The 21,898-nt window shown below is 35.7% G+C and overlaps 1 protein-coding gene across 1 annotated transcript in view; it reads right to left on the bottom strand.

Moving 5' to 3' along the window:
* The window catches only part of ARL15 (ADP-ribosylation factor-like 15), a 685,847-nt gene that overhangs the window by 304,964 nt on the left and 358,985 nt on the right, over positions 1–21,898 (bottom strand). Inside the window, exon 4 of the mRNA XM_006865739.1 lies at positions 20,822–21,030. Coding sequence (XP_006865801.1) covers positions 20,822–21,030 — 209 coding nt within the window. The remainder of the gene's footprint in view (positions 1–20,821; positions 21,031–21,898) is intronic.

Here is a 21,898-nt window from a genome sequence, read left to right as displayed (position 1 = left end):
TTCGTTCTGCTGTGCATGGGGTCGCTATGAGTCGTTTCCGACTCGATGGCACCTGACAACAACATGCATGTGAATGCTGGACAATGAATAAGGAACACCTTAGAAGGATTGATACATTTAATTTATGGTGTTGGTGAACACTATTGAATGCACCAATCATGCTATCAGAAGGAATGAGTCCCTGGGAAAGGACATTATGCTTGGCAAAATAGAGGGTCAGCAAAAAAAACGGAAGACCCCCCCCCCCGCCCAATGAGATGGATTGACACAGTGGCTATAACAATAGGTTTAAAGATGGCAGCAACTATGAGGATGAAGCTGGACAGACAGTTGCTTCATTCTGTTGTACACAGGACCACCAGAAGTTGGAACTGATTCAATGGCACCTAACAACAACAACATGCATATATATGTGTGCGTGGATCTATATATATTCACATATATGATAAAGCACATATGGGTTATAGTTATACATACTTCTTAGATATAACCAAACACCTTACAGGGCTGGTTTTCTGGGTTTGAAAGCTTAAGACAATAATCTTGTTGAACAACTCAGTCAGCTGGCATAATATAGAGTTCATATACTAGATTCTAGTTGAATAGTGGCTAGTGTTTTAAAAGCTTGTGACCAGCCATCTTAGACACAACTATTGATCTTTATTCATCTGGAGCAAAGACAAAGAAGGAAACCCAAGACTCATAGAAAAAGCTAATCCACAGGACTAACATTCTACATGAAACATAGGCTCTCATCTACCCTGAGACCAGAAGAACAAGATGGTGCCCAGTTGCCATTACTGACTGCTCTGACCAGGGTCACAATAGATGGATCGTGACAGAATGGAGAAAAATGTAGAACAGAACTTCAAATTCTTAAAAAAAAAAAATTCAGAATTATTGGCATATTAAACTAGTGCCCAGAAGAAATACTATTTGAATCTTAAACCAAAACTATCCCTTGAGGTCACTTTCTAGCTAAATAACAGCGTGGCTTACAAAATAAAGAATATCATCCTTGATCAGTGCCAAAGCCACTGTCAGCTAATCAATTCCAACTCACAGCCACTTTATGAGTGGGCCCGAGTAGAACTGCCCCACAGGATTCCAAGGCTGCAAACATTACCAAAGCAGAATGGCACATCTTTCTCCCATGGAGTAGTTGTGAAGAATGCAACTAATGTCACTGAACAATTTGTATAGAAAGTTTGGGAAACTAATCCGTCACTTTTGTTGTTAAGTGCCATCGAGTTGGTTTCAAATTGTGGCAGTGGTGTGCTGTGGAGTCAGTTCTGACTCATAGCTCATAGAGACTCTGTAAAGGGTTTCCAAGGAACTGCTAATGAGTTTGAACCACAAACTCGTGGTTCAAACTGACCTTGTGGTCATCCCCCAGCACCACACCAGGACTCCCTAAAAGCCGATATAGCACCATGTATTCCCAGGAGGTCTCTCATCCAAGTACTAACCAGGACTGACCCTGCTTAGCTTCTGAGATCAGAAGAGATCAGGCACATTCAGGGTGGTATGTCCACTAATTCACAATAAAATATTATCCAAAAATGAACAAATAATAAAAACAAAAACTTTAGCCAGTTGGATTAAATAAAAAGGGGGGCAAAGAACTTAGACATTTCCATCAAAGAGGATATTTAAATGGCCAACAAGCACATGAAATGTGATCATTGTCATTAACTACTACCCACTACCACTAAGTTAATTCTGACTCACTGTGACTCAATAGGGCAGAGGAAAATTGTTCCTTAGAGTTTCCAAGACTGTACATTTTTAAGGAAGCAGATGGCTTTATCTTTCTTCACCAGAATGGCTGGTGGGTTTGAACCGCCTATTGTGGCAATTAGCAGGCCAACACAGTACCACCAGGGCTCCTTCATTAGCCATTGCTGTTCTTAGGTGCTCTTGAGTCAGTTCCAACTCATAGTGACCCTGCATACAACAGAAGGAAACACTACCTGGTTTGGCATCATCCTCACACTTGGTATGTCTGAGCCTCTTGGGGGAGGTGCAAATCAAAACCCTATGAGATATCACCTCAACTCAACAGAATGGCAATCATAAGGGGGAAAAGAGAGAGAGAGAGAAGTCTAATTGATATCACTGAGTTATACATGTTGAACTGGGACATGGTTTTGGGTAAATTTTCACGATTAAGAAAAAAAAACTAAAAAATTAAGTACCAAAACCTAAACATATACTTACATGTTGTTGTTTTTAAGTGCTGTCGAGTCAGCTCCAACCCATCGCGACCCTGAATAGGGTTTCTGAGGAGCAGCTGGTGAGCTTGAGCCACGGACCTCGCAGTTCAAATGGCTTTGCAGTCTGGCACATTAACCCACAGTGCCACACCAGGACTCCATACACATACATACACAAATATAAATACACTTAACTCAATTTCTTGTCAATTGAGCTCATTTGTTAAAAGGACCAATCTGCAAATTTGCACCTGGGGCCTGTCCAAGTATCAAGAAACATGCAAAGATAAAAACTTGATTCAAGACTTCCAAGTTGGAGAAAAAAAAAAAGAAAAGAAAATCATATTTAAAAATAAAATTAATAAAATTTTTGTTATGTAAAAAAAAAAATATGTGAAGATTAGTTTTGTTGTTGTTCTTCTGTGTCATTAAGTGAGTTCCAACTCACAGTGACCCTGTATAGGGTTTCAAGGAATGTATGGTGAGTTTGAACCGCCAACCTTGAGGTCCCTTTGAACCCACAGTGCCATACCAGGACTTATTTAGTGGATTAAATAAGTATATGATTTGAAGGTCAAAGACGGGTTCAGGTCACTAGTTGGATCTTGGGTAGTTGGTTTCCCAGACCTTTCATTCACAAGATAGATAAGGAAACAATCTGGTGTTTCTCAAGATTATTCATAGAAATACTGATGTAATGTATGTGAAGCATATTAACCATGATACACATGCTGTTTCATATGAATTTCAGTTCCTTTTCCTTGTTCCCACCCTACTCTCGACATATTACATATAAAGTTGTAATTATCTGTTATGTGTAGATGACTGGAGGCAGGAAGTAACATCTCATTCATCTGTCTACTGTTTTGCATAGTGCTTTGACACACATTAAGTACACAATAAATATTGGTTGAGCGAAAAAAACTTTTTTCTTGTTAAATAATAAATTATTTTAAAACACTAACATAATACTTGAAATTCTGAATCACAATGATTTACATCTTTGAGAAACTCTCTTGTCAGCCTGTAGACAGGCAGGCATAGCTATACATAAGACCATTTCTATACATAAGTCTTCACATACTGGTCACTATGTAAGGTCTACATCTGACCTTCAAAATATCTTGATGCTAGTGGACAAAATTCCCCTCATTACTGCCAAAACACCTGAGTCATGGCTGTTGGTAGGCCAGCCCATGTCCTGGACGTTCTTAGACTCCAAAGAATACACTTAGCCCATGTTACAACACATGTAGCCCATTTTATAACACATATCTGTCATAACTAAGCAATGATACTGTCATGGTGTTCTTTTCCCCATTTTCATTGCATGTTCAGGGTTAGATAAAATACTTTAAAATATACTGGACTTCAAGGTTGGTTTCAACCATAAGGTCGGCAGTTCAAACTCATCAGCCGCTCCTAGGAAACCCTATACAGCGTCACTCTGAGTCAGAACCGACTCAATGGCACTTAACAACAACAACAATATAAAATCAACAATAATCCCTTAGGGAAATGTTTTTTATTGACGGGGTCTTGCAGAAATGGTAGTCAAATAAAAGTAGTGCTGTAATCAATAATTGTACACCTTTTTCTAGTATATGTATATACTCCAAGATTTTATATTTAATTGTTTGCTTTTGAATGTGAAGGGAAAAAAAAGAGATCATATTTAGGTTTCTATGATGGATATTTACACTAGACAACTAATCATAAAAACAGATAATCTTTGGAAATATCTATTTGCTTTCATTTAAATGGTGCAGACAACAATAAAAGATTAAATATGCCACTTTATGCTTGAGGCGGGGGAGGGAAGGACACTAAAAATTTCTTTTTGGTTTCATCCATCAGTCTCTTGATTGTCTGCACACAGATGTGCTCACACACACACACATCAGAGGTGATTTGCAGGGACAGATTTAAGAAGTACTTCTGTTTATCACAGTATCAACTCGCTGACACACAGCATTTCCAAATGGAAAGGATGGCTCCTCATTCAGGGTCGAACCTTGCTCGGTGATTGGCTTCTGGTTCAAATCCAAGCTCACTGCGAAACAGGCCAACCATGACAATATGTTTAAAAGTTGCAGCAATAAAACAAAACAAAAACCAACAAGAAAACTGGGGTCACATAGTGATTTCAAAAAAAATATTTAAGAGTGACGAAAAGTTTCATGCTACCCTATTTGCTGCAATTCAAAGGTGAATTAAAGCCAATCTTGGCATTAATAGCTCTCAGAGATCTGAAAGCTGTCTAATAACTAGGATTTTCATTTTCAACTTTGTTTGTAATTTAACGACAACCCTGTTGTTGGCCTTTCCTGACCTGTTGTGAAGTAAATCAGGCAAACTAATGTGGGCTAACTAGCCTCTTTCACACTGTTGGATCACCCAGCCTCTCTTTCTCTGCAGACAGAACCATTCTCCACTCCCTGTCTAGCCATCCTCCCTCAAAGCAAACAAAATGGCCACTGTAACCCAGCATTACTGCTCATTAGATCACAGGTTACTCAAGTGGAACTGCCTGGGGTTCCCAAAGGAGAGCTATACTTCAAAAATCTGTCCATGTCAAATGAAGAAAAAAACCCCTGAGCTTGGGGTCACCCAGATCAATGATCAAAAGAAACTGAGAATGAGAGGGGAAAAAAGCACACCCTTGGGTTTTTTTTGTTGTTGTTGTTAAAAACCCACACAGGTCTGATTTATTAAGAGGAATAGAGATAGAATGGGTTTTCTGCCAATTATATCCTGTTTTTCTTTTTAAAGTAATTTGTTTTAATCAGGTCTTTTGGTCAATAAATTTCAGATTTTTATAAATTCTACAAGTCATCCTTAAAATAACCCAAGAAATAAAATATACTCCCGAACAAAAATGCAACTTTTAGAAGGACTCTTAAAACGCTTCAAAAATTCTTGAAAAGCAATCAAAATAATAAAAAAAGCAATCTACCTCTAATGCTTGAAAAAGTTCTATTTAAATCTAAAGTCAGAGTTGGTGTGACGTAGACTCTCTAATAATCTGAGTCACCTCTTGGGCCTCCCAAGAGAAGCAACAACAAAGCTGTCAATAATGTTTTGAGAATAGCCCAAGTGACAATATCAAAAGCAGACTTCTAGGTTTCTGCAGGGTCACAGAGATCTGCAGGTAGCCTGTGCCTTGTTCAGCCATCTCCCTCAGGTTTAACTTTTAAAAAGTACATCATAGCTTACTCTTATTCTTTATTCCCTTTTCTCTAATAATCATGCTACTAACCTATCAGCACTACAAAACTAACAGATTAAAAATTGAGGCAGAACGCAAAGATTTAGGATCAAATTCTGCAAGTGAAAAATCACCAAAAGATAATGATTTTCAGGTTTCTTCTCAACTAAAGAGGAAAACACATTTTATCAACTAAAGACTAAAATTAAGTTTCTGACAAGACTATTGTACATGTGAATGAAAGCAAAATAAAGTAATCGCTTGTATAATATCTTAATTGTTTTTCATGTTCTTTTCCTCTTGTTATTTGGAATTTATTCTTCAAGCACCCTCAGCAGTATACTAACATACTGTTTCTAAGCTAGATTCTTTTCTGCTTCACGTTTACGTTATTTAACAAGTACTCCTGGTGTTTACTCTATATCAGACATGGTGCTTCGCAAACAGTAACCTATTTAATTTCACTGACAACCCTATCAAGTAGACTGGGAAGAAAAAGTGAGGAGTTAACATCAGTTAACAATTCAGTGAGCACTCTGTGCAAGTCTTCACTCTATCTTACCTACCCTATGAAGTAAGTTCTAGTATAAACCCCACTTTACAGATACAGATTCAAGCTTTTGTGCAATATTATTCAACTATGTCAATATTAAGTATTTAAAAGCATATAGTCTGACCTCAGAGTCTAAATGCTTTTCATCACCAAACCCCAAATTCCAAGTGAAATTTCTCCCCATATTGCTCAAGTTAAAGCTGTGGATATCCTATGACTCAGTAATTCCACTTATATGTATAGACACACATATAATAAACGCTTGCATACATATACAAAAAGATTTATCAATACTTTGCTTATAATAACAAAAATCCAGAAACCACCCAGAAGTTTCTCAATGTTGTTAAGTGTCATTGAGTCGGTTGTGTTTCATAGACCCTGTGTATATGTTTTTTAAGGAGTGGCTGAAGGGTTTGAACCACCGAAGCTGCAGTTGTTGTTGTGTTGTTGTGAAGTGCCGTTGAGTCGGTCCTGACCCATAGCAACCCTGTATAGGGTTTCCAAGGAGCAGCTGGTGAGCTTGAACCGCCAGTCTTGCAGTTCAAACGGCTTTGCAGTCTGGCGCATTAACTCACAGCACTACACAGCCCGGAATTTCTCCTACGGCTCCACACCAAGACTCCAAAAGTTTCTCAGTAGGAAATGTAACAATAAAACATGGCCGTTGTTTCCTGGAACATCATATCGCCGTGACAATGAATGTGTTGAGTCTACTTGTGCCATCGTGGTGGTTATGTGCCGTGGAGTCGGTTCTGACTCACAGTGACCCTGTACAGGGTTTCCGAGGCTGGAGATCTTTACGGGAGCAGAAAGCCTCAGCTTTCTCCTGCGGAACAACTGGTAGTTTCGAGCTGCTGACCTTGCGGTTCACAGCCCGATTCGTAACCTCTACGCTACTTGTGCCATACAGTTCAATTAAAAATATGTAATGAAAAAAACATAATATTAAAAAAAAAATAAGCGATACAACAACAAAGCATATGTTTTAACATCCATGAAAATATAATTACGTAAAACATTATTTTTATCATTTATACAGTGTGCTAGACTGCAAAGTCTGTTTGAACTGTAAGGCCAGCAGTTCAAGCTCACCAGCTACTCCTAGGAAACCCTATACAGGGTTGCTGTGAGTCAGAACCGACTCGATGGCACTTAACAACAACATACATACATATATGAATACATAGAAAAAATATAAATATGTACAGTGGGTAAGACCCATACCACCTTCAGGTCATTATTTAACTTTGAAAGTGAGAGAATGTGAAAAAAAAACAAGGGCTGGAGAGAGAAGGCACTGAGGGAGCGACATGTGATTATTTTAAATGATTTATTTCTTTTAAAATGATCTGAAATTAATGTGGTAAAATGTTAATATTTTGTTGTTATTGTTGTTAAGTGCCATCAAGTCAGTTCTGCCTCTTGTTGTTGATAGGTGCCATTGCGTCAGTTCCGACCCATAGTGAGCCTGTTTAGGGTTTCTGAGGAGCAGCTGATAAGTTTGAACTGCCAACCTTGCAGTTCAAAGTGACCTTGTGGTCAAGTACTCTGGAGAGTGGGCGAATCAGTTTATCTGTTATATGAATTCTCTATGGTGTGGTGCTGCAGGATAATGAACCCCAACATCAGCCATTCAAACCCATGAGCCCCTCCTCAGAAGCTTTATGCAGGGTCGCTGTGGGAGGGACCCAACTCTACTGGCATTTAACAACAACAACATACTAATCTACACATTTGAAAGTTTCAAAATTAAAATGTTTTAAAAGTATGTCTACTAGGGCCTGGAAGAAGGTAGAATCTCCACTGAGTAGTAGCCAATCTGTCTAGGCGGGGTTGATGAAATAAAATGCGGATAGGTCTCTTGTGATACAATAGTAAATAATTGTTATCAGGACTGATTGTGAGGGTTGGAAATGTAAAGTAGATGTTTTATAGCAAGGAGGGGAGTGATTAGCTTTCCAGTCTAGGAGTGGAGGTCCCTAGGACCATCAATGGAGAAGAGTGGAGAGCGGAATCCTACCCAGAGAAGCAATGATGCCTGAGATGGAGGCAGAGACGATGACATGGAGAGATGGAGCAGCTGGGGACTTTAGATCCAGAGAGGGAGAGGGACCATGTGCTGAAGACCGGGAGGGTGTCGGGGGGCAGGCTTGCAGGGTATACCCTTTGGTTGGTTGATGATGCACGGAGGGGATTGAAACCATGGCAAGGAAACGATATACGATAGAAAGAATGTAAAACTAATGTTCTCCCATGTAAACTACCACATACTTCCCAATAAAACATTAAAAAAAAAAAAAGTATGTCTACTTAGATGCACACATCATTCATGACGAAATGAATACTTCTTGTGACGTCAAAGTACACAGTTCCCCTAAGTCCCACTTCCCCATATGGCTCAATAAACCCATTAAAGTTTACACTATGTCAACAACCTAGAGACTAAATTAATAAAAGTAAAATTTTCTCTAAATGATTATAGCATCTTAATGCTAATATCTTGAAAGTATCATCTTTAAGATAATTATAACGATCAATGTATGTATAATTTATAATTCATTGTATTGCTAAGCAAAATTCATTAAGTTGGTGTTCCTAACCAACTTAATGACATTCTAAGTTTGTTAATAAAGTAGACTGAGTTAAGATCTGAAGTTGCAAAATGGAGCAAAATAGGGCACAAGAGTAGAAAATAGAACCCCTTTTCACTGTACACTTTTTTGTACTTTCTTAAGTTTATATCATGTAACTTTATTAATCATTCAGTTAAAATTAGATTGAACAATTTTTAAATATTATGCAATAGTCTGTGGAATCCAAATGAAAATGATAGCTATATATTTTCTATAAAAATATAGTTAGTCATGTAATATATGGATTAAGAAAATGAATCAAGTAATCTCACCTACAATTCTATAAGCTTCTGAATATTTTTTTAAAAACTCAGTTGGAGAAGAGTTGTTATTCTAAAATGAATTTCAGTGAAAGTCAAACCCAGGAAGTGCAGTCACACCTCTTGATTTAAAATCCTAAAAATAGAATATAATTTTCAATAGCACATGGTTTTCAGTTCAGCTACTAGGTTTTAAAGAACCATGTGAGAAAATCTTGACTAACTAGAATCCAAATTTTAGAAAGTACTAAAAAAATTATGGTTTTCAGATTCCATTTTTAACAGATGAAACTAGAAAAACATAGGTTCACAGCTAATGGTCAGCAAAGTCTACAGCCTCATAGGGAGTTATTTATCACACACTTCACAAAATAGTCTATATTTGCTGCATGTACCCTGCTAGAACTAATGTCTAAATAATTAAAGGGGCACTGCAAAAATCAAAATTATTAAAGAAAGAGTGCATTTCCCTAGAGCAGAAAATTGTGCTGATCCGGTTTAAAAGACTTTAATAGTATGAAAAAAAAAAAGAAAGAGAGAGAGAGCTACTGGTAAAGCGTAAAAGAGATAGTTAACATTAACAAAAAAATTTCTGTTAACCATAACAGGCCATTTGCTCACACATTCTGCTGACCTCATCTTTTACCTTAAAGAATAATTGGTTTGTTTTCCTATTTTCACTTTAAAAAAAAAATGAGCTCAATTTACTTATTAATATCAACACTATTAAAAAGTCATTGTTACTGAAGAAAAAACAGGAAGATGTCCAAACTTAAGCTTTAATTAAAGAAAACATCAGTTACTATAAAAATATGGGAAGTAAGTATCCTTTCTTTTAATTGCTGAAAACATGCAGAAACAAGCATTTTTACATGTATGAATTTCTACCCATACATTTTAATAATTCAGATACTTAGTTTTAACTGTCCAATAAGTTTGACAATTACTACTTTAAATGTTACTTTTCTAGAACTAGGTAAAATATAAATTCTAATATATAATAAGAAAGTTGTTCTTTCTTTTTTTTATGTTTTAGAAAATCAATTTCTTGTTAAACAATATAGGCATTTGAACACAATGATTTGCTTTCTCATAATAATAGTAACAACTATAACAATAATAATGACAATACTTAAATGCACATAAATTATACCTCTATCTCAAGATCTTATTTTGACCTATTTTTTCAAGATCCCTCTAATGATTATTCAATCTTCTCTTGAATGCAGTATGCTAAATCATGATGAGAGAATATCTCTCTTTTATAACATAGCTAACAATTGTAATTCTCCAACCAGCTGTTCTCCAAGGATTCCCCTGCCAAGCTCTTATTTTCATTTATTTCTTTGTTCTCCTTGTCTAAACTGTACACAAGTTACCCAGATTTTCCACTCTGGCCCCTTTCAGTAAAGACTTGTTTTGGCTTGACAAATTATTACTCATAACCACAGTCTAAAAATAAATAATCTATTATAAATTCTACATGCTAAAATTGTATTGTTCTATGCTATTTTCAAATTATTCCACACTTTATATGTAGAATATTCTTCCCATAAGCCTCAATGATATACCTTTTCATTTGTAAAAACAATTTGAATCATTTTATAAAGCCGTTCATCCCATTTTACAAAGCCATTTAAAGAATACTGTACAGAATATTCTTTAAAAATCTTATTTCACGTGTGGCAGGAACGAAATCCAATCTGTGCTTATATATTGTGTTTAGCACAACTGAATTCTGATACATGAACACGTTAAATTGTAAGTCTAAACACAACATAATGAAACACTATCTGACTCTTCTTCCCAACTGAGGAGAAGACTTACAAATGCTCTTGTTTATTTTGTGTGTGTGTTTGTGTGTTTTTAGAAGGGGGATATCCAAAGATTTATATGTGTATAAATTTAGAAGATAATCCTCACTTTATTAGTAGATATTGTGATCTCAAACACAGCAGAGACCATACTCAGCCAGGAACAAATTATGTGGTAGCTTCAAACAGAGATGCTCATTTTCTTCTTTAGATCCTTGGATGACACCTTCTAGTTTGTATTGAAATTATTCATCATGCTTCATTCTAAACCACTACATAACCAATTTCTCAAGATATCAATACTAATAATGGTTTGTGTGCATATGAATAGAGACATGGCTGAAAATGGAATTCTGTATCAGGAGATATTAGGAAAACAAGAAAAAGAATGAGAGAATTTGGATACCAGTAAACAGAAAAGAGGAACTACAGGCAAATTACTTAGGTGTTGATTAGTCTATTTTGACAAAAACCCAGGCACACTGGGAGAGTGGCCACTTCTAAGCTGCATTCAGTCTATTATTTGTACCACTGCACATGTCTACTTCATTGTTTTCATCTAAGGCACAGGCAATTCATAGGTAAAGGAATAAAAATCAAATGTGGCCAGGAGAGAATGCCTGTTTCTAAGTAGCAGAGTAATCCATTCATCTCAAAAAGATGAAAGCAGGTATCTTTCATTATGTTTTTATTCTATGTGATTTTCATATTTGTGCTAACACGGCAGAGCTTTTCAAAGTCACTGCCAGAAATGGACTGGTTTTCTTACCTGCTTTTTCCATGCTTAAGTTAAGGATGTCTGCCTCATTATAAACCTTGCTGGTTCCCTAGACTTTCTGTAGTCTGGCTTTGCTGTGATTACTGGTCAAAACCTTTAATTACAGTATATAGTTTGTGCAGCTGCCTGGAAATTGGTCTCAGGGTCAGTGGCTCTTCCCGTTCCCCTCTTTCCATTCTTTTGAAGCAATATTGCTGAACTGAAGGCATTGTTCCAGCTTTCTGGTGTGCTCTGTCTGCTGCACATTATGAATAGCTTTGCAATCACTCTAGCAATTGGTTCTTCAAATGCCTTTAGGTTGTCAATTGTCATTCATTGGCTCCAGGCACCTTTCTCTTTTCATTCTCTTGAGGTCTTTTATTACTTAATTTGCAATAATATTAGGGAATGTCTTCTTCAGACATGTCACCAGTGTCTTACTGATTATGAGACTGGGGTACATTTGACTTTCATACATTTGCCTGTTAATGTACTGTTTCAGTAAATCTTTCATCTTTATGACTGGTGATGCCTATCTCTGCAGCATCTAATAAGGAATTCTGTTTAATCGAAAAGCCTACTTTCTAACAAATAATCTAAAGACTCTTCCTTAAGATCTATGGGGCTCAAATTAATTTGCAATAGCTATTTTCATAACTTCCTAAAGACTTAATGTTCTTTCTTTATAATAGGAGTTAATTATCCTCTCATATTGTCTTCCACAAATAAGACTCTATTCTCCTTTTAATGCTAAAAAATGTCACTAAGATCTACAACAAAGAAATATCTACAATGGGAGAAAGGTTTTGGACTATTTAGAAATCAGTGTCTATGTTTTAGAAGCTTTTAAGAAGGGATGTAGTGTCTATTTCTCAGATATATCTTTATTAGGGATGATTTAAGCAAACATTCTAATCCTTCAGAATGCGTTCCGGTGATTCTGTGTTACAGAATACCTGGCAGTTGATTTTTCTTCAGGGAAGAGATTAAACAAACATTTTCTTGGTTTACTAAAAGTAAGCAACAAACAAACAAAAAACCAGTCCAGTGTATTATGTCTCAAACCATTAGTTCTGGATAAAATCCAGCAGATTAACTCCTGTCATTAGTCTCAGCCATCCCAGAGTAACCAAGGGTATTTTGAAGCAGACACTATGTAATAATAATAATGATAATAATTATCATAATGATAATAACCAACGCTTATTGTGCTTTTTATCTTCAAAGCACCTTACTAACATTAACTATGTGTCTATTTTCAAATTAATTTAACTCAACAAATGCTTTATTAACTTTGTAAGGAATGTGTAGTCACTGAGCTATCTTTTGCAAATGAAAAACTAAATAAATGAATGAAAGGAACTAAGGGCCAAGGACATCGTGTACCATATATTTTTGCCTCAAAGTCATTCACTGCCTTTGTTGAATGTAGGTTGTTGTTGTTAGGTACTATTGAGGTGGTCCGGATTCATAGTGACCCAATGCACAACAGAAGAAAACACTGCCCGATCCTGCACCATTCTCGCAATTGCTGTTACATGTGAGTCCATTGTTGCTGTCACTGGGTCAAATTAATCTGTTTGGGGGTTAGCAAAATACTAATTTCTACGTAATACAAAATTACAAAATTGACATAAAGGGTAAAAACTGCTCAAATACACATTGTTTCAAAAATGATCAGAAAGAAGCAAAATAATACTTGACTAAAGCCAGTCTCTAATTTCATTAGTTATGAATCATTATAAAATATTTTAATACATATAAGAAAATGTTATCTAGTAGAATTTAAAAATCTCTTAAATTGCACTATTCTAGTAGATAATTTTATTAATTAAAAGTCTAAATTTGTATTTGTTTATAAAATTAGATTAATTGCTCTAAAGGCATCTCAATTATGTTCCCATCCACTTCATTACATGCCATTCTTAGTACAAGAAACAGCAGTTTGGAATGAATAAATGAAATAAGCTCCACACAGTAAAATAAAGGCAGTTACTAAAAACCCATAAAAACAAAACAAAACAAAAACTATCCAGTCAGATGTCCTGCCACCCCAACTCTTTGATGGGTTCTGAGAAGAAAACAATCATCAAGTATGCTATTATACAAGACTCTCAAACGGAAAAAACACAAATGTAACTATGTAAAAATATAAGAAAACAAGCAAGTGTAAATATGGTAACTAACACATTTTAAAGTTTTTAAAAACTACTAAGATGGTTGGAGTGGTAAGGTTTCAAGAAAGATGGAATTTGTGCACAATATTCAGAGAACATTTTGATGTGGAGAACATGGAAAATGTTTTTACTTAAGGATACAAAGAGATGAATTGATTGAGGAAAGAGATAGTAGGGAAATCTGGATAAAGTTAATAGGCAGAAGTCAGTGAGAAAATACATGGTAAGATATGGGTTGTCACCCATTCAACCCACATATATTGAGCCCAGAGACATAATCAAGCTATAATTTCTGGCTTTCAAGGAGTTTACAATCTTGAGGTAAATGAAAAAATGAATAGTCAATTCTAATGTTATTATTAGGGTAAAGCCCAGGGTACTACAGGAAGTGGCAGAGGTGGGGGTAAGCACACCTACGCAGCCACGAGGGCTTTGCAAGACTTTCTGAAGTGACACATAATCTTGAGGAATAGTAGATGACAGTAAGCAAGAAAAGGGGATCCAATTATGAAGTACACTAACACCTAAGAACTGTAGAGTTTTATTTGACTAAAGAGAAATTAGAAGATAATACTGTATTGATTTTCAATATTTTTGTTGCTATATGCCTTTGGTCAGTTCTGACTCATAGCAACCCTGTACAGGGTTTCCAGAGGAGCGGCTGGTGAGCTTGAACCACCGACCCGTGGTGCAGCGCATTAACCCGTAGTGCCACACCAGGACTCAATATGGATATTTTGGATATATAAAATTAAAAGTTTCTTCGTTTTCTCTGTGTTGATAATTAGGGAGAAAGAGAAGATCTGAGTTTTAAAAGATCAGGAAGCTCTGAGAAGTACTGTAGAGGCAGAGTGGAAGAATTAGGCGATGAAATAAAAAAGGAGTCAACACGAGGAGCCATCTAAGGTGCAGCTATTGGTCTCTTCATGTGCAGAAAAAGGAAGAGTGATGAAAATTGAAGATGCTTGTAATGAACTAGTCCAATGAACATTAGTCCCCATGACTTAGAGCAGAAGAATGAGGTGGTGTCCAGCGACCACTACCAACTGCTCTGAAAGGGGTGATCACATTAAAAGGTCCTGGATAGAGTGGGAGAAATTGTAGAACAAAACTCCAATTTTATATATAAAAAAAGACTGGTCAGAAAGAGACTGTAAGAACCCAAGACTATGTATGGCCTTTGGCTACGGTTCGGGTCTGGAAAAGATGTCACCCTGGTGCCCTGAATTTCAACTAGGCAGTCAATAATTATATAGGAGGATCAACAGACAACACTAGTAAGGTCTGCTCATCATGGACTGGTCAATCATTCAAGATCAAAATGGCAACATTTACCTAAGGACAAAGTGGAGAAGGGACAACAGGGAGGAAACCACTGGGAGGAAGTGGGTAATTGTTGTTGCAATCATTGAGATGAAACAAAGTATATGATTTGTTGAATGTAAAACTAATGATCTTGTCTGAAAATCTTCACTCAATTCACAATAAAAACTTAAAAAAAAAAAGGCATCAAAATGTGCCATATTTAAAAATAAAGTATGAATGTGACTCTATGGAAAAGGAGGGTGATGAGGTGATGAGGAGCACAAGAGAGCACAATGCCCCCCCGTTTGTATATATTGTTATATTTTGAAATGCATTACAATGTTTCTCACCTAAATAATTTTCTCTACAGAAAGGACCTTTCTTATGCAACATTCTCAGCATACAGTTTTCAGGACAAACACATTGTCACATAGTTGTCTGATACATACAAAGGATGAAGCGGTGAAGAGCAAAGTGGCTAGATTAAAAATCAAAATCAAGTATACAAGTTAATTTTCTAAAGAAATGAGTATAGAACGAACCAAGAACATGAGTACAAGCAATAAAATATTTCAGTTGTTTCTAGGGAATTCTAAGCTAAAAACTGCTCTTTAAAATATACTTAGAATGCTAACAGTAATGAAATGATCACTAATTCAACTTCTCTTTTAAGTTACTAAACATAGTTCTGGAGATATAAATGAGTCACTCTGTGGAAAACTGACGTCCAAACACTTTGTTTCTTCAACATCAAATTGTAACATTGTGGTGTACCTCAATAAGGAATGAACAGAAAATAATTTGTATCTTTTATATCATTTTAAACTAAGTATGTGTGCTATAAAGGAGTTTACAAACTGTTCACACAATAGGAATATTCACTGCTCTGTGAGAAATCAAATCAGTATTCTAAGATGCTGCCAAGAAGCAGGTCAAGAGACTTAGAAGAGTCTTAAGATTTAAAGCGTACTATACTTTCCAGTGGTTATTTTACAAACACATGTTTCTCTCCATCATACAGGAAGTAATATTCAATTCATCTAAAAGTTTTAAGCAATTTAAACACTGATTTGCATCCTCTAATAAAAGATATGTCATGTAAAATAAGATATTCAATACCGAGTTACCAAAAAAGAAAGCAAGCAAGAACTAGAATACTCGCTAGTAGTATAAATAATATACAATTTTAGAGGATTTTTATTTTTTATTTTTTTAACAGGGAAGCACTGTCGGAAGTTTTGATCTTTTAAAACTCTCTCTGAATCTTTGGAGGAATAAAAGAAAGGAGCACAATGTAGAAATAACGATCTACAAACAAGAAGTAGATATAATTAAATATCACAGTTAAATGTCATAAAAACACATAATAGCACCTATTGCCAGAAAATGTCTATAGACTAAAAAGTGAGAACTTGATAAACTATTCATGACACACTGAATATTGAATATACTGCTCAAAATAAAAATCTGAATATTTATAACTCAAAACAAAACATGGTTTTTAAAAGTCAGTAATGTTCATATCATCATAAAATACTTGCAAATCATCTTCTCACATTTATGTTCTATTCTTTTCTAATATAACACCAAGTTCCTTGCACATCAAAATAACAAATTGAATTACAATTGCATGAAAATTCAGAAATGGTCTGATCACCAAGTTTAACTTTCATGTTGTCATGCTAATTTAGATGCTAGATTTTCCTGTGCTTTTAGAAAGACAGCTATTGCACCAACACTTCCAACCTTGTAATTCTCCTTAAAAAACCTATGCTGTATAGTTTTCAGATTTCTCAAAACTGACTTTGATAAAAAATTTCCAGTGAGTAGTCAACACAGTATTTTGGTGTACTGTTTTCTGAAAAAGCTAAATACCTTTGGATTGAGAATGCAAACAAACATTAAATCGAATGAGACTGTTGAAAAGATGGACTATCTTTTTCATGTTAACATAGTGTGTCATTTTATAAGACACGGCAATACTCACTCAATAAAACAAATATATGATTTTTAAAAAGCTAGGAGGTAAACTAGTCACAACCAACAACTGTGTGGAGGGATAATAGGATTACATTTATTGTCTATCAACTTAAATTCTCATAAAATCCTCCGGATCTATTAAATAACTGCAGAACTGAAGTATGCTTTCCTACGGGAGTTGGAAAACAAATTAGATATCATTACAATTCGATACAAATAAAAATCCATCACTTCTCATTTTACAGCTTTATCATTTAAATCAGACCACAATTTTCCCTGGGAAATCAAGCAGGTCACCTAACATAATTATAAATTTTAGCAGTATCTCAAAATAAAACCTGGATTTGAGTAAATTTTGGAAAACTGTAGTAACTACACCTCCCCGAAGTGAATACAACAAACATCTGTTGCAAGAATTGCTTGGCTTTCAGAAAGTATGTAAAGGGTGCTCTTTTTCCCAGTGTATTGCTATTTTATTTTTATTTAATGCTCATCTGATTACAAAAAAAAAAAAGTTTCTACCATCAATTCTCAAAAAGTATAATCTTAAAAAATTCTGTTAAGCATAGGTCATTACCAGGTAGAGTACAGAAAGGGAAACTATGCAATGGACAAGACTCCACTTGCATTCTAAAAGGGCCACAAAATAATTGGGCATATTGCCCTCTGTCTGTGGGTTACATTGCAATTTTAATCACTGTCTCCCTTTCCTAGTTCAATGCTCTACACAAACATCAAAATCCTTACTTTATAGGAAGGACTAAATATACAATTTCCTGATCATTTTTATCCTCTTTTAGAATCCTGGTGATAATTCAGCTTTTTCCTCTGGATTTTACCAGCTTCTAAAATCAACAAAACCAACAATACCTTGGTATCGTCATAAATGACAAGTGAATCCCTAAAATTTGACTCCAGTGACAAGTTTAACAAGAGCACAATCTTTGTATAACACAGTATAGCAGATGATAGAATCATTTCATTCTAGGAGAGGAAGAATCAACAGCCTTGGTGACTCCTCTTTTCGTAGTGGCTTCATAAATTTTGGTAAATTAAATGTACTTCCCTTGATTCTGAAAGAAAATAATTTTGCCTATATTTCACAGGTAGTTTACAGAAAATCAATCTTTTTAACATTTAGAAATTTCACAGAAAGCACACATATTATCAGATGTGAATGAATAAGCATGTTTATAAGCAGTAGGATACAGGGGCATTCAGCACTTAAGAAAAGAAAGAGAATAAAATGAATATCACTTTTAAACCTGTTTCAAGGAACATGTGACTTTGCTCACTTCTCAGTCTTCTACTTCCTCCTCTAAAGAGCTTGTTTGGGTAGCATAATGGTTATGAGTTGGGCTGCAAACCCTAAGGTTAGCAGTTCAAAACTACCAGCTATTCTGCAGGAGAAAGATGAGGCTTTCTGCTTCCATAAAAACTTATAGCCTTTGAATCTTTGCAGGGTCACTATGAGTTGGAAGCTACTCCTTAGTGCAAAACCACCATCACCACGACTTCCTCGTCTACCTAAGCCTGTTCCCAACCACTTTGAGGTTATTCCTTATCCAAAAAAATTAAGATTCATTTTCACATCTCTATTTTTATGCTACTAATAATGTATAGACTTAGTTCTTAAAGTATTTCAATAAGACATCATTAGACAATGTACAGAGAAACCTTTCGTCATCAATCAATGGGAAAAACGGGAAACTTCCATTTCTGTTTGTGTTAAACCTAAAGTAGGTGTGTACGCTTCATTGATGTTTCCAGAAACTTCTAGGAGACTTTATCTTTATATTAAAATGTGTTCATACTTGTCATTAAACCAATCTAAAATGTACCTGTATGACGTTTCGATAATAATAGGAAAAAATGCTTTATTTAAACAGTCCTCAAACTGATTATCTGGAAATTCCATTGCAAGCAAAAAGTTGAGGAAGTTTGCTTTAAATTCATATAAATGAAAAGAAGACCGACGTCATGCATGCTTCAGTACATAAAAGTTTAGAATCATTTGTGGAACATATCTGTGAATGCTATACATTTACAGCCTCTGCCATACTAAAAGACAACATCCAGCATCATTATTACAAAGTCGGTGCGGGGGGAGGGGAGGATCTAGGAGGGAGACGCTGATAGGAGAAATGAGGTGCGAGGGGAGACAAGGGAATTTTCTGTACTTTTTCCACAATATTTCTGTAAACTTAAATCTCCTCTAAAACACCAAGTCTATTAAAAAAAAAGATATTTCCATTTTCTTATGAGAGACAGCCAACCACCACACTTGGCATATTCAAAATCAATTAATAAATAGTTTAAAGCTTCTTTATTCAGTGTGACTCTCTAATTTCTACTCAGGGATATCATGACTCATATACTGGGTTTAAAGAACACACTAGTCTGCACTATCTAATTTCCAAGAAAACCAGACAAGCATTTTCTTAAATTAAAAAACAAACAACAAAAAACACCTCTTTCATGTATTACATGGCTTGAATAAACTAATTTGAAGTTATATAAATTGTGGTGTATCTTCTATGTTAGGTGCCGTCACATTGGTTCCAACTCGGAGAGACCCTACATAGGTTTCTAAGGTTGTAAATCTTCATAAGAGCAAAAGCCTCATTTTTATGGTTAGCAGTCCAGTGTTTATCCTACATATCCACACCAGGACATGCTCCATTATCTATTATATATCATAACATATATGCACATGTTATACTGCTTGTATATTTTAATATATATTACATGTATTATCAATAACAATGCCTTTCCAGAAAAGCACTATATAATCATAAATTAAACACCTGTAATTACCTCTGATTACATATTATTATATCCATTTCCATTCTGCAGACATAAAAACTACTGCTGAGAAGTTAAAAAATTTGCCTAAGGTCTTAAGAACAGGTCAGTAGGCATCATAATTGCATTGTTGAATATCTATCTGTACATTAATGCTTCTCTGAATGGATTTTTATTGCTATTTCTGTCTTAATTACTTGGTATAATCTATAAGGAATTTCCAAAATCTATAAAGGAAACAAGTACTGAGTACTTGTGGAATTAGGCAACTAAAGAGAGGCATTAGTTTGTTTTGCTTAAGAAGAGATCCTTGCCTTCACTATTTTTCCAAATCTGAAATAAAACCTACATATGGTACCTCTTCTTTGTAGTACGTTGAACTTCAAAGTAAATTATCCAAATTAATCCCACTCACTTATAATAAATGGCATTATTCTCATTTCACAGGTGAGCAGCTAGACACAGGAACAAAGTTATTTACTTGCCCATGGGTCACACACACTCTAAGTGTGGGGGAGGTTTGGAGTTATAACATGCTATTTCTTGGCTCCACTTCCATTTGTGAGACTAAAAAGCTACCTTTCCTATTAATCATTTTATTCCAAAGTCACTTGAGGAACGACATGCTTTTTTGAAAGACTATGGGACGACACATCCTGAAAGGTACAGATATAAAGAAATGCCTCAAAAGTTTTAATTTTATTCTACTTAGAGGCTATAATTTCATACATTTCCATAAAAAGCTGGAGAATGAATTAAAGAAGTCAGTGGTCTAAAAAAGTATATTAAAGAACCAGATCTGTGGCTCTTCAAAATAGATGAGAAGAGTATCGTGGTATGTCCTCTTAACTTTTGTTGAACGGTTAAAAGATCCCAAACCAATAGAAGACCTACATGGCGGAGGTGGGTAGCGGTGGAACAGTTATGTATGAAAAGACGAATGTCTACCAGAAATCAGGCTTTCTGATTTCTAAAAAAACTAAGGTTATCATATTGAAAACAGCATTAATAGGGATTTCTCTAATTATATAAATCTTGCCAGATTCCAATGTGGAAGCAAAAGCACCCCCTCACACAGGTAAAATGCTATGTCATGTTGATGAGACCTACCTCTTGTACTGAACGAGCAGCTGGCTTGTCTTGATGATTGGCCAATATTGAAAAGGGTAAAGTGCATAACTGTGGATGCTGAAGAGCTGAGTGCAGTTCGTTTCTAGCAGTTTCTAAATCATCTTCTGAAGAGGCACTGTCTAATACAAATATAACCCCTTGAGATCCTTGGTAGTAGCGGCTCCAGTATTTGCGAATATTATCAGCTCCTATGAAAAAAAAAATTACCTTTAAAAAACAGTTTCAGCAACAAAAAAATGTTCCCTATACTAATTACACCATAGTTTAAAAAAAAAAATTAAGTGCTCCACTCTACGGTACAAGGAGCTCTGGTAGCATAGTGGTTACGAATCGGCTGCGAATCACAAGTTCAGCAATTCAAAACTACCAGCGATTCTGCAGGAGAAAGATGAGGCTTTCTGCTCCCATAAAGATTTACAGCCTTGGAGATCCTATGCAGGGTCGTTGTGAGTTGGAATCGACTCCACAGTACACCACCACTCACTGTAGTGTACAGAGTGGTTCAGGATTTCAGAAAAGGCAGAGGTCAGGGTGAACGTGAACAGAAAAGAATGAGAACAAACAGGTGGATATAGGTTTGAAGAAGAGTGCAAAGGTTTGAGAGACCTTATTGATGCCTTTCTTATCAAAATATGTTGAGAAAGAATCATCAGGTTAAAAACTTCTTAGAATTAAATTCAAAACAATGTTGTCACACTTTGTCCAACAGTCTTATATAAACTACACTTGCTACAATTGAGATCAAAACTAACTCAGAGAGCAGGGTGACCAAAAGTTAACCAAACTACTTTCTGTAACATTCGCATTATCTTGTTTCTCTTTTTAACAGAACTGCTTTCTGAGCAGAATGTTGTTGTTAAGTATCGTTGCGTTGGTTCTGATCTATAATGACCCTGTATAGGGTTTCTGAGGAGCAGCTGGTGAGCTTGAACAGCTGACCTTGCAGTTCAAATGGCTTTGCAGTCTGGAGCATTAACCCACAGCACCACACCCAGGACGCCTCTGATCAGAATGGTGGTGGTGGTAGTGTGCCGTGGAGTCAGTTCTGACTCATAG

This window comes from Chrysochloris asiatica, unplaced genomic scaffold (assembly GCF_000296735.1).
Source record: "Chrysochloris asiatica unplaced genomic scaffold, ChrAsi1.0 scaffold00082, whole genome shotgun sequence".
In the NCBI taxonomy this organism is placed as follows: Eukaryota; Metazoa; Chordata; class Mammalia; order Afrosoricida; family Chrysochloridae; genus Chrysochloris; species Chrysochloris asiatica.
This window is presented reverse-complemented; position numbering and strand designations above follow the sequence as displayed.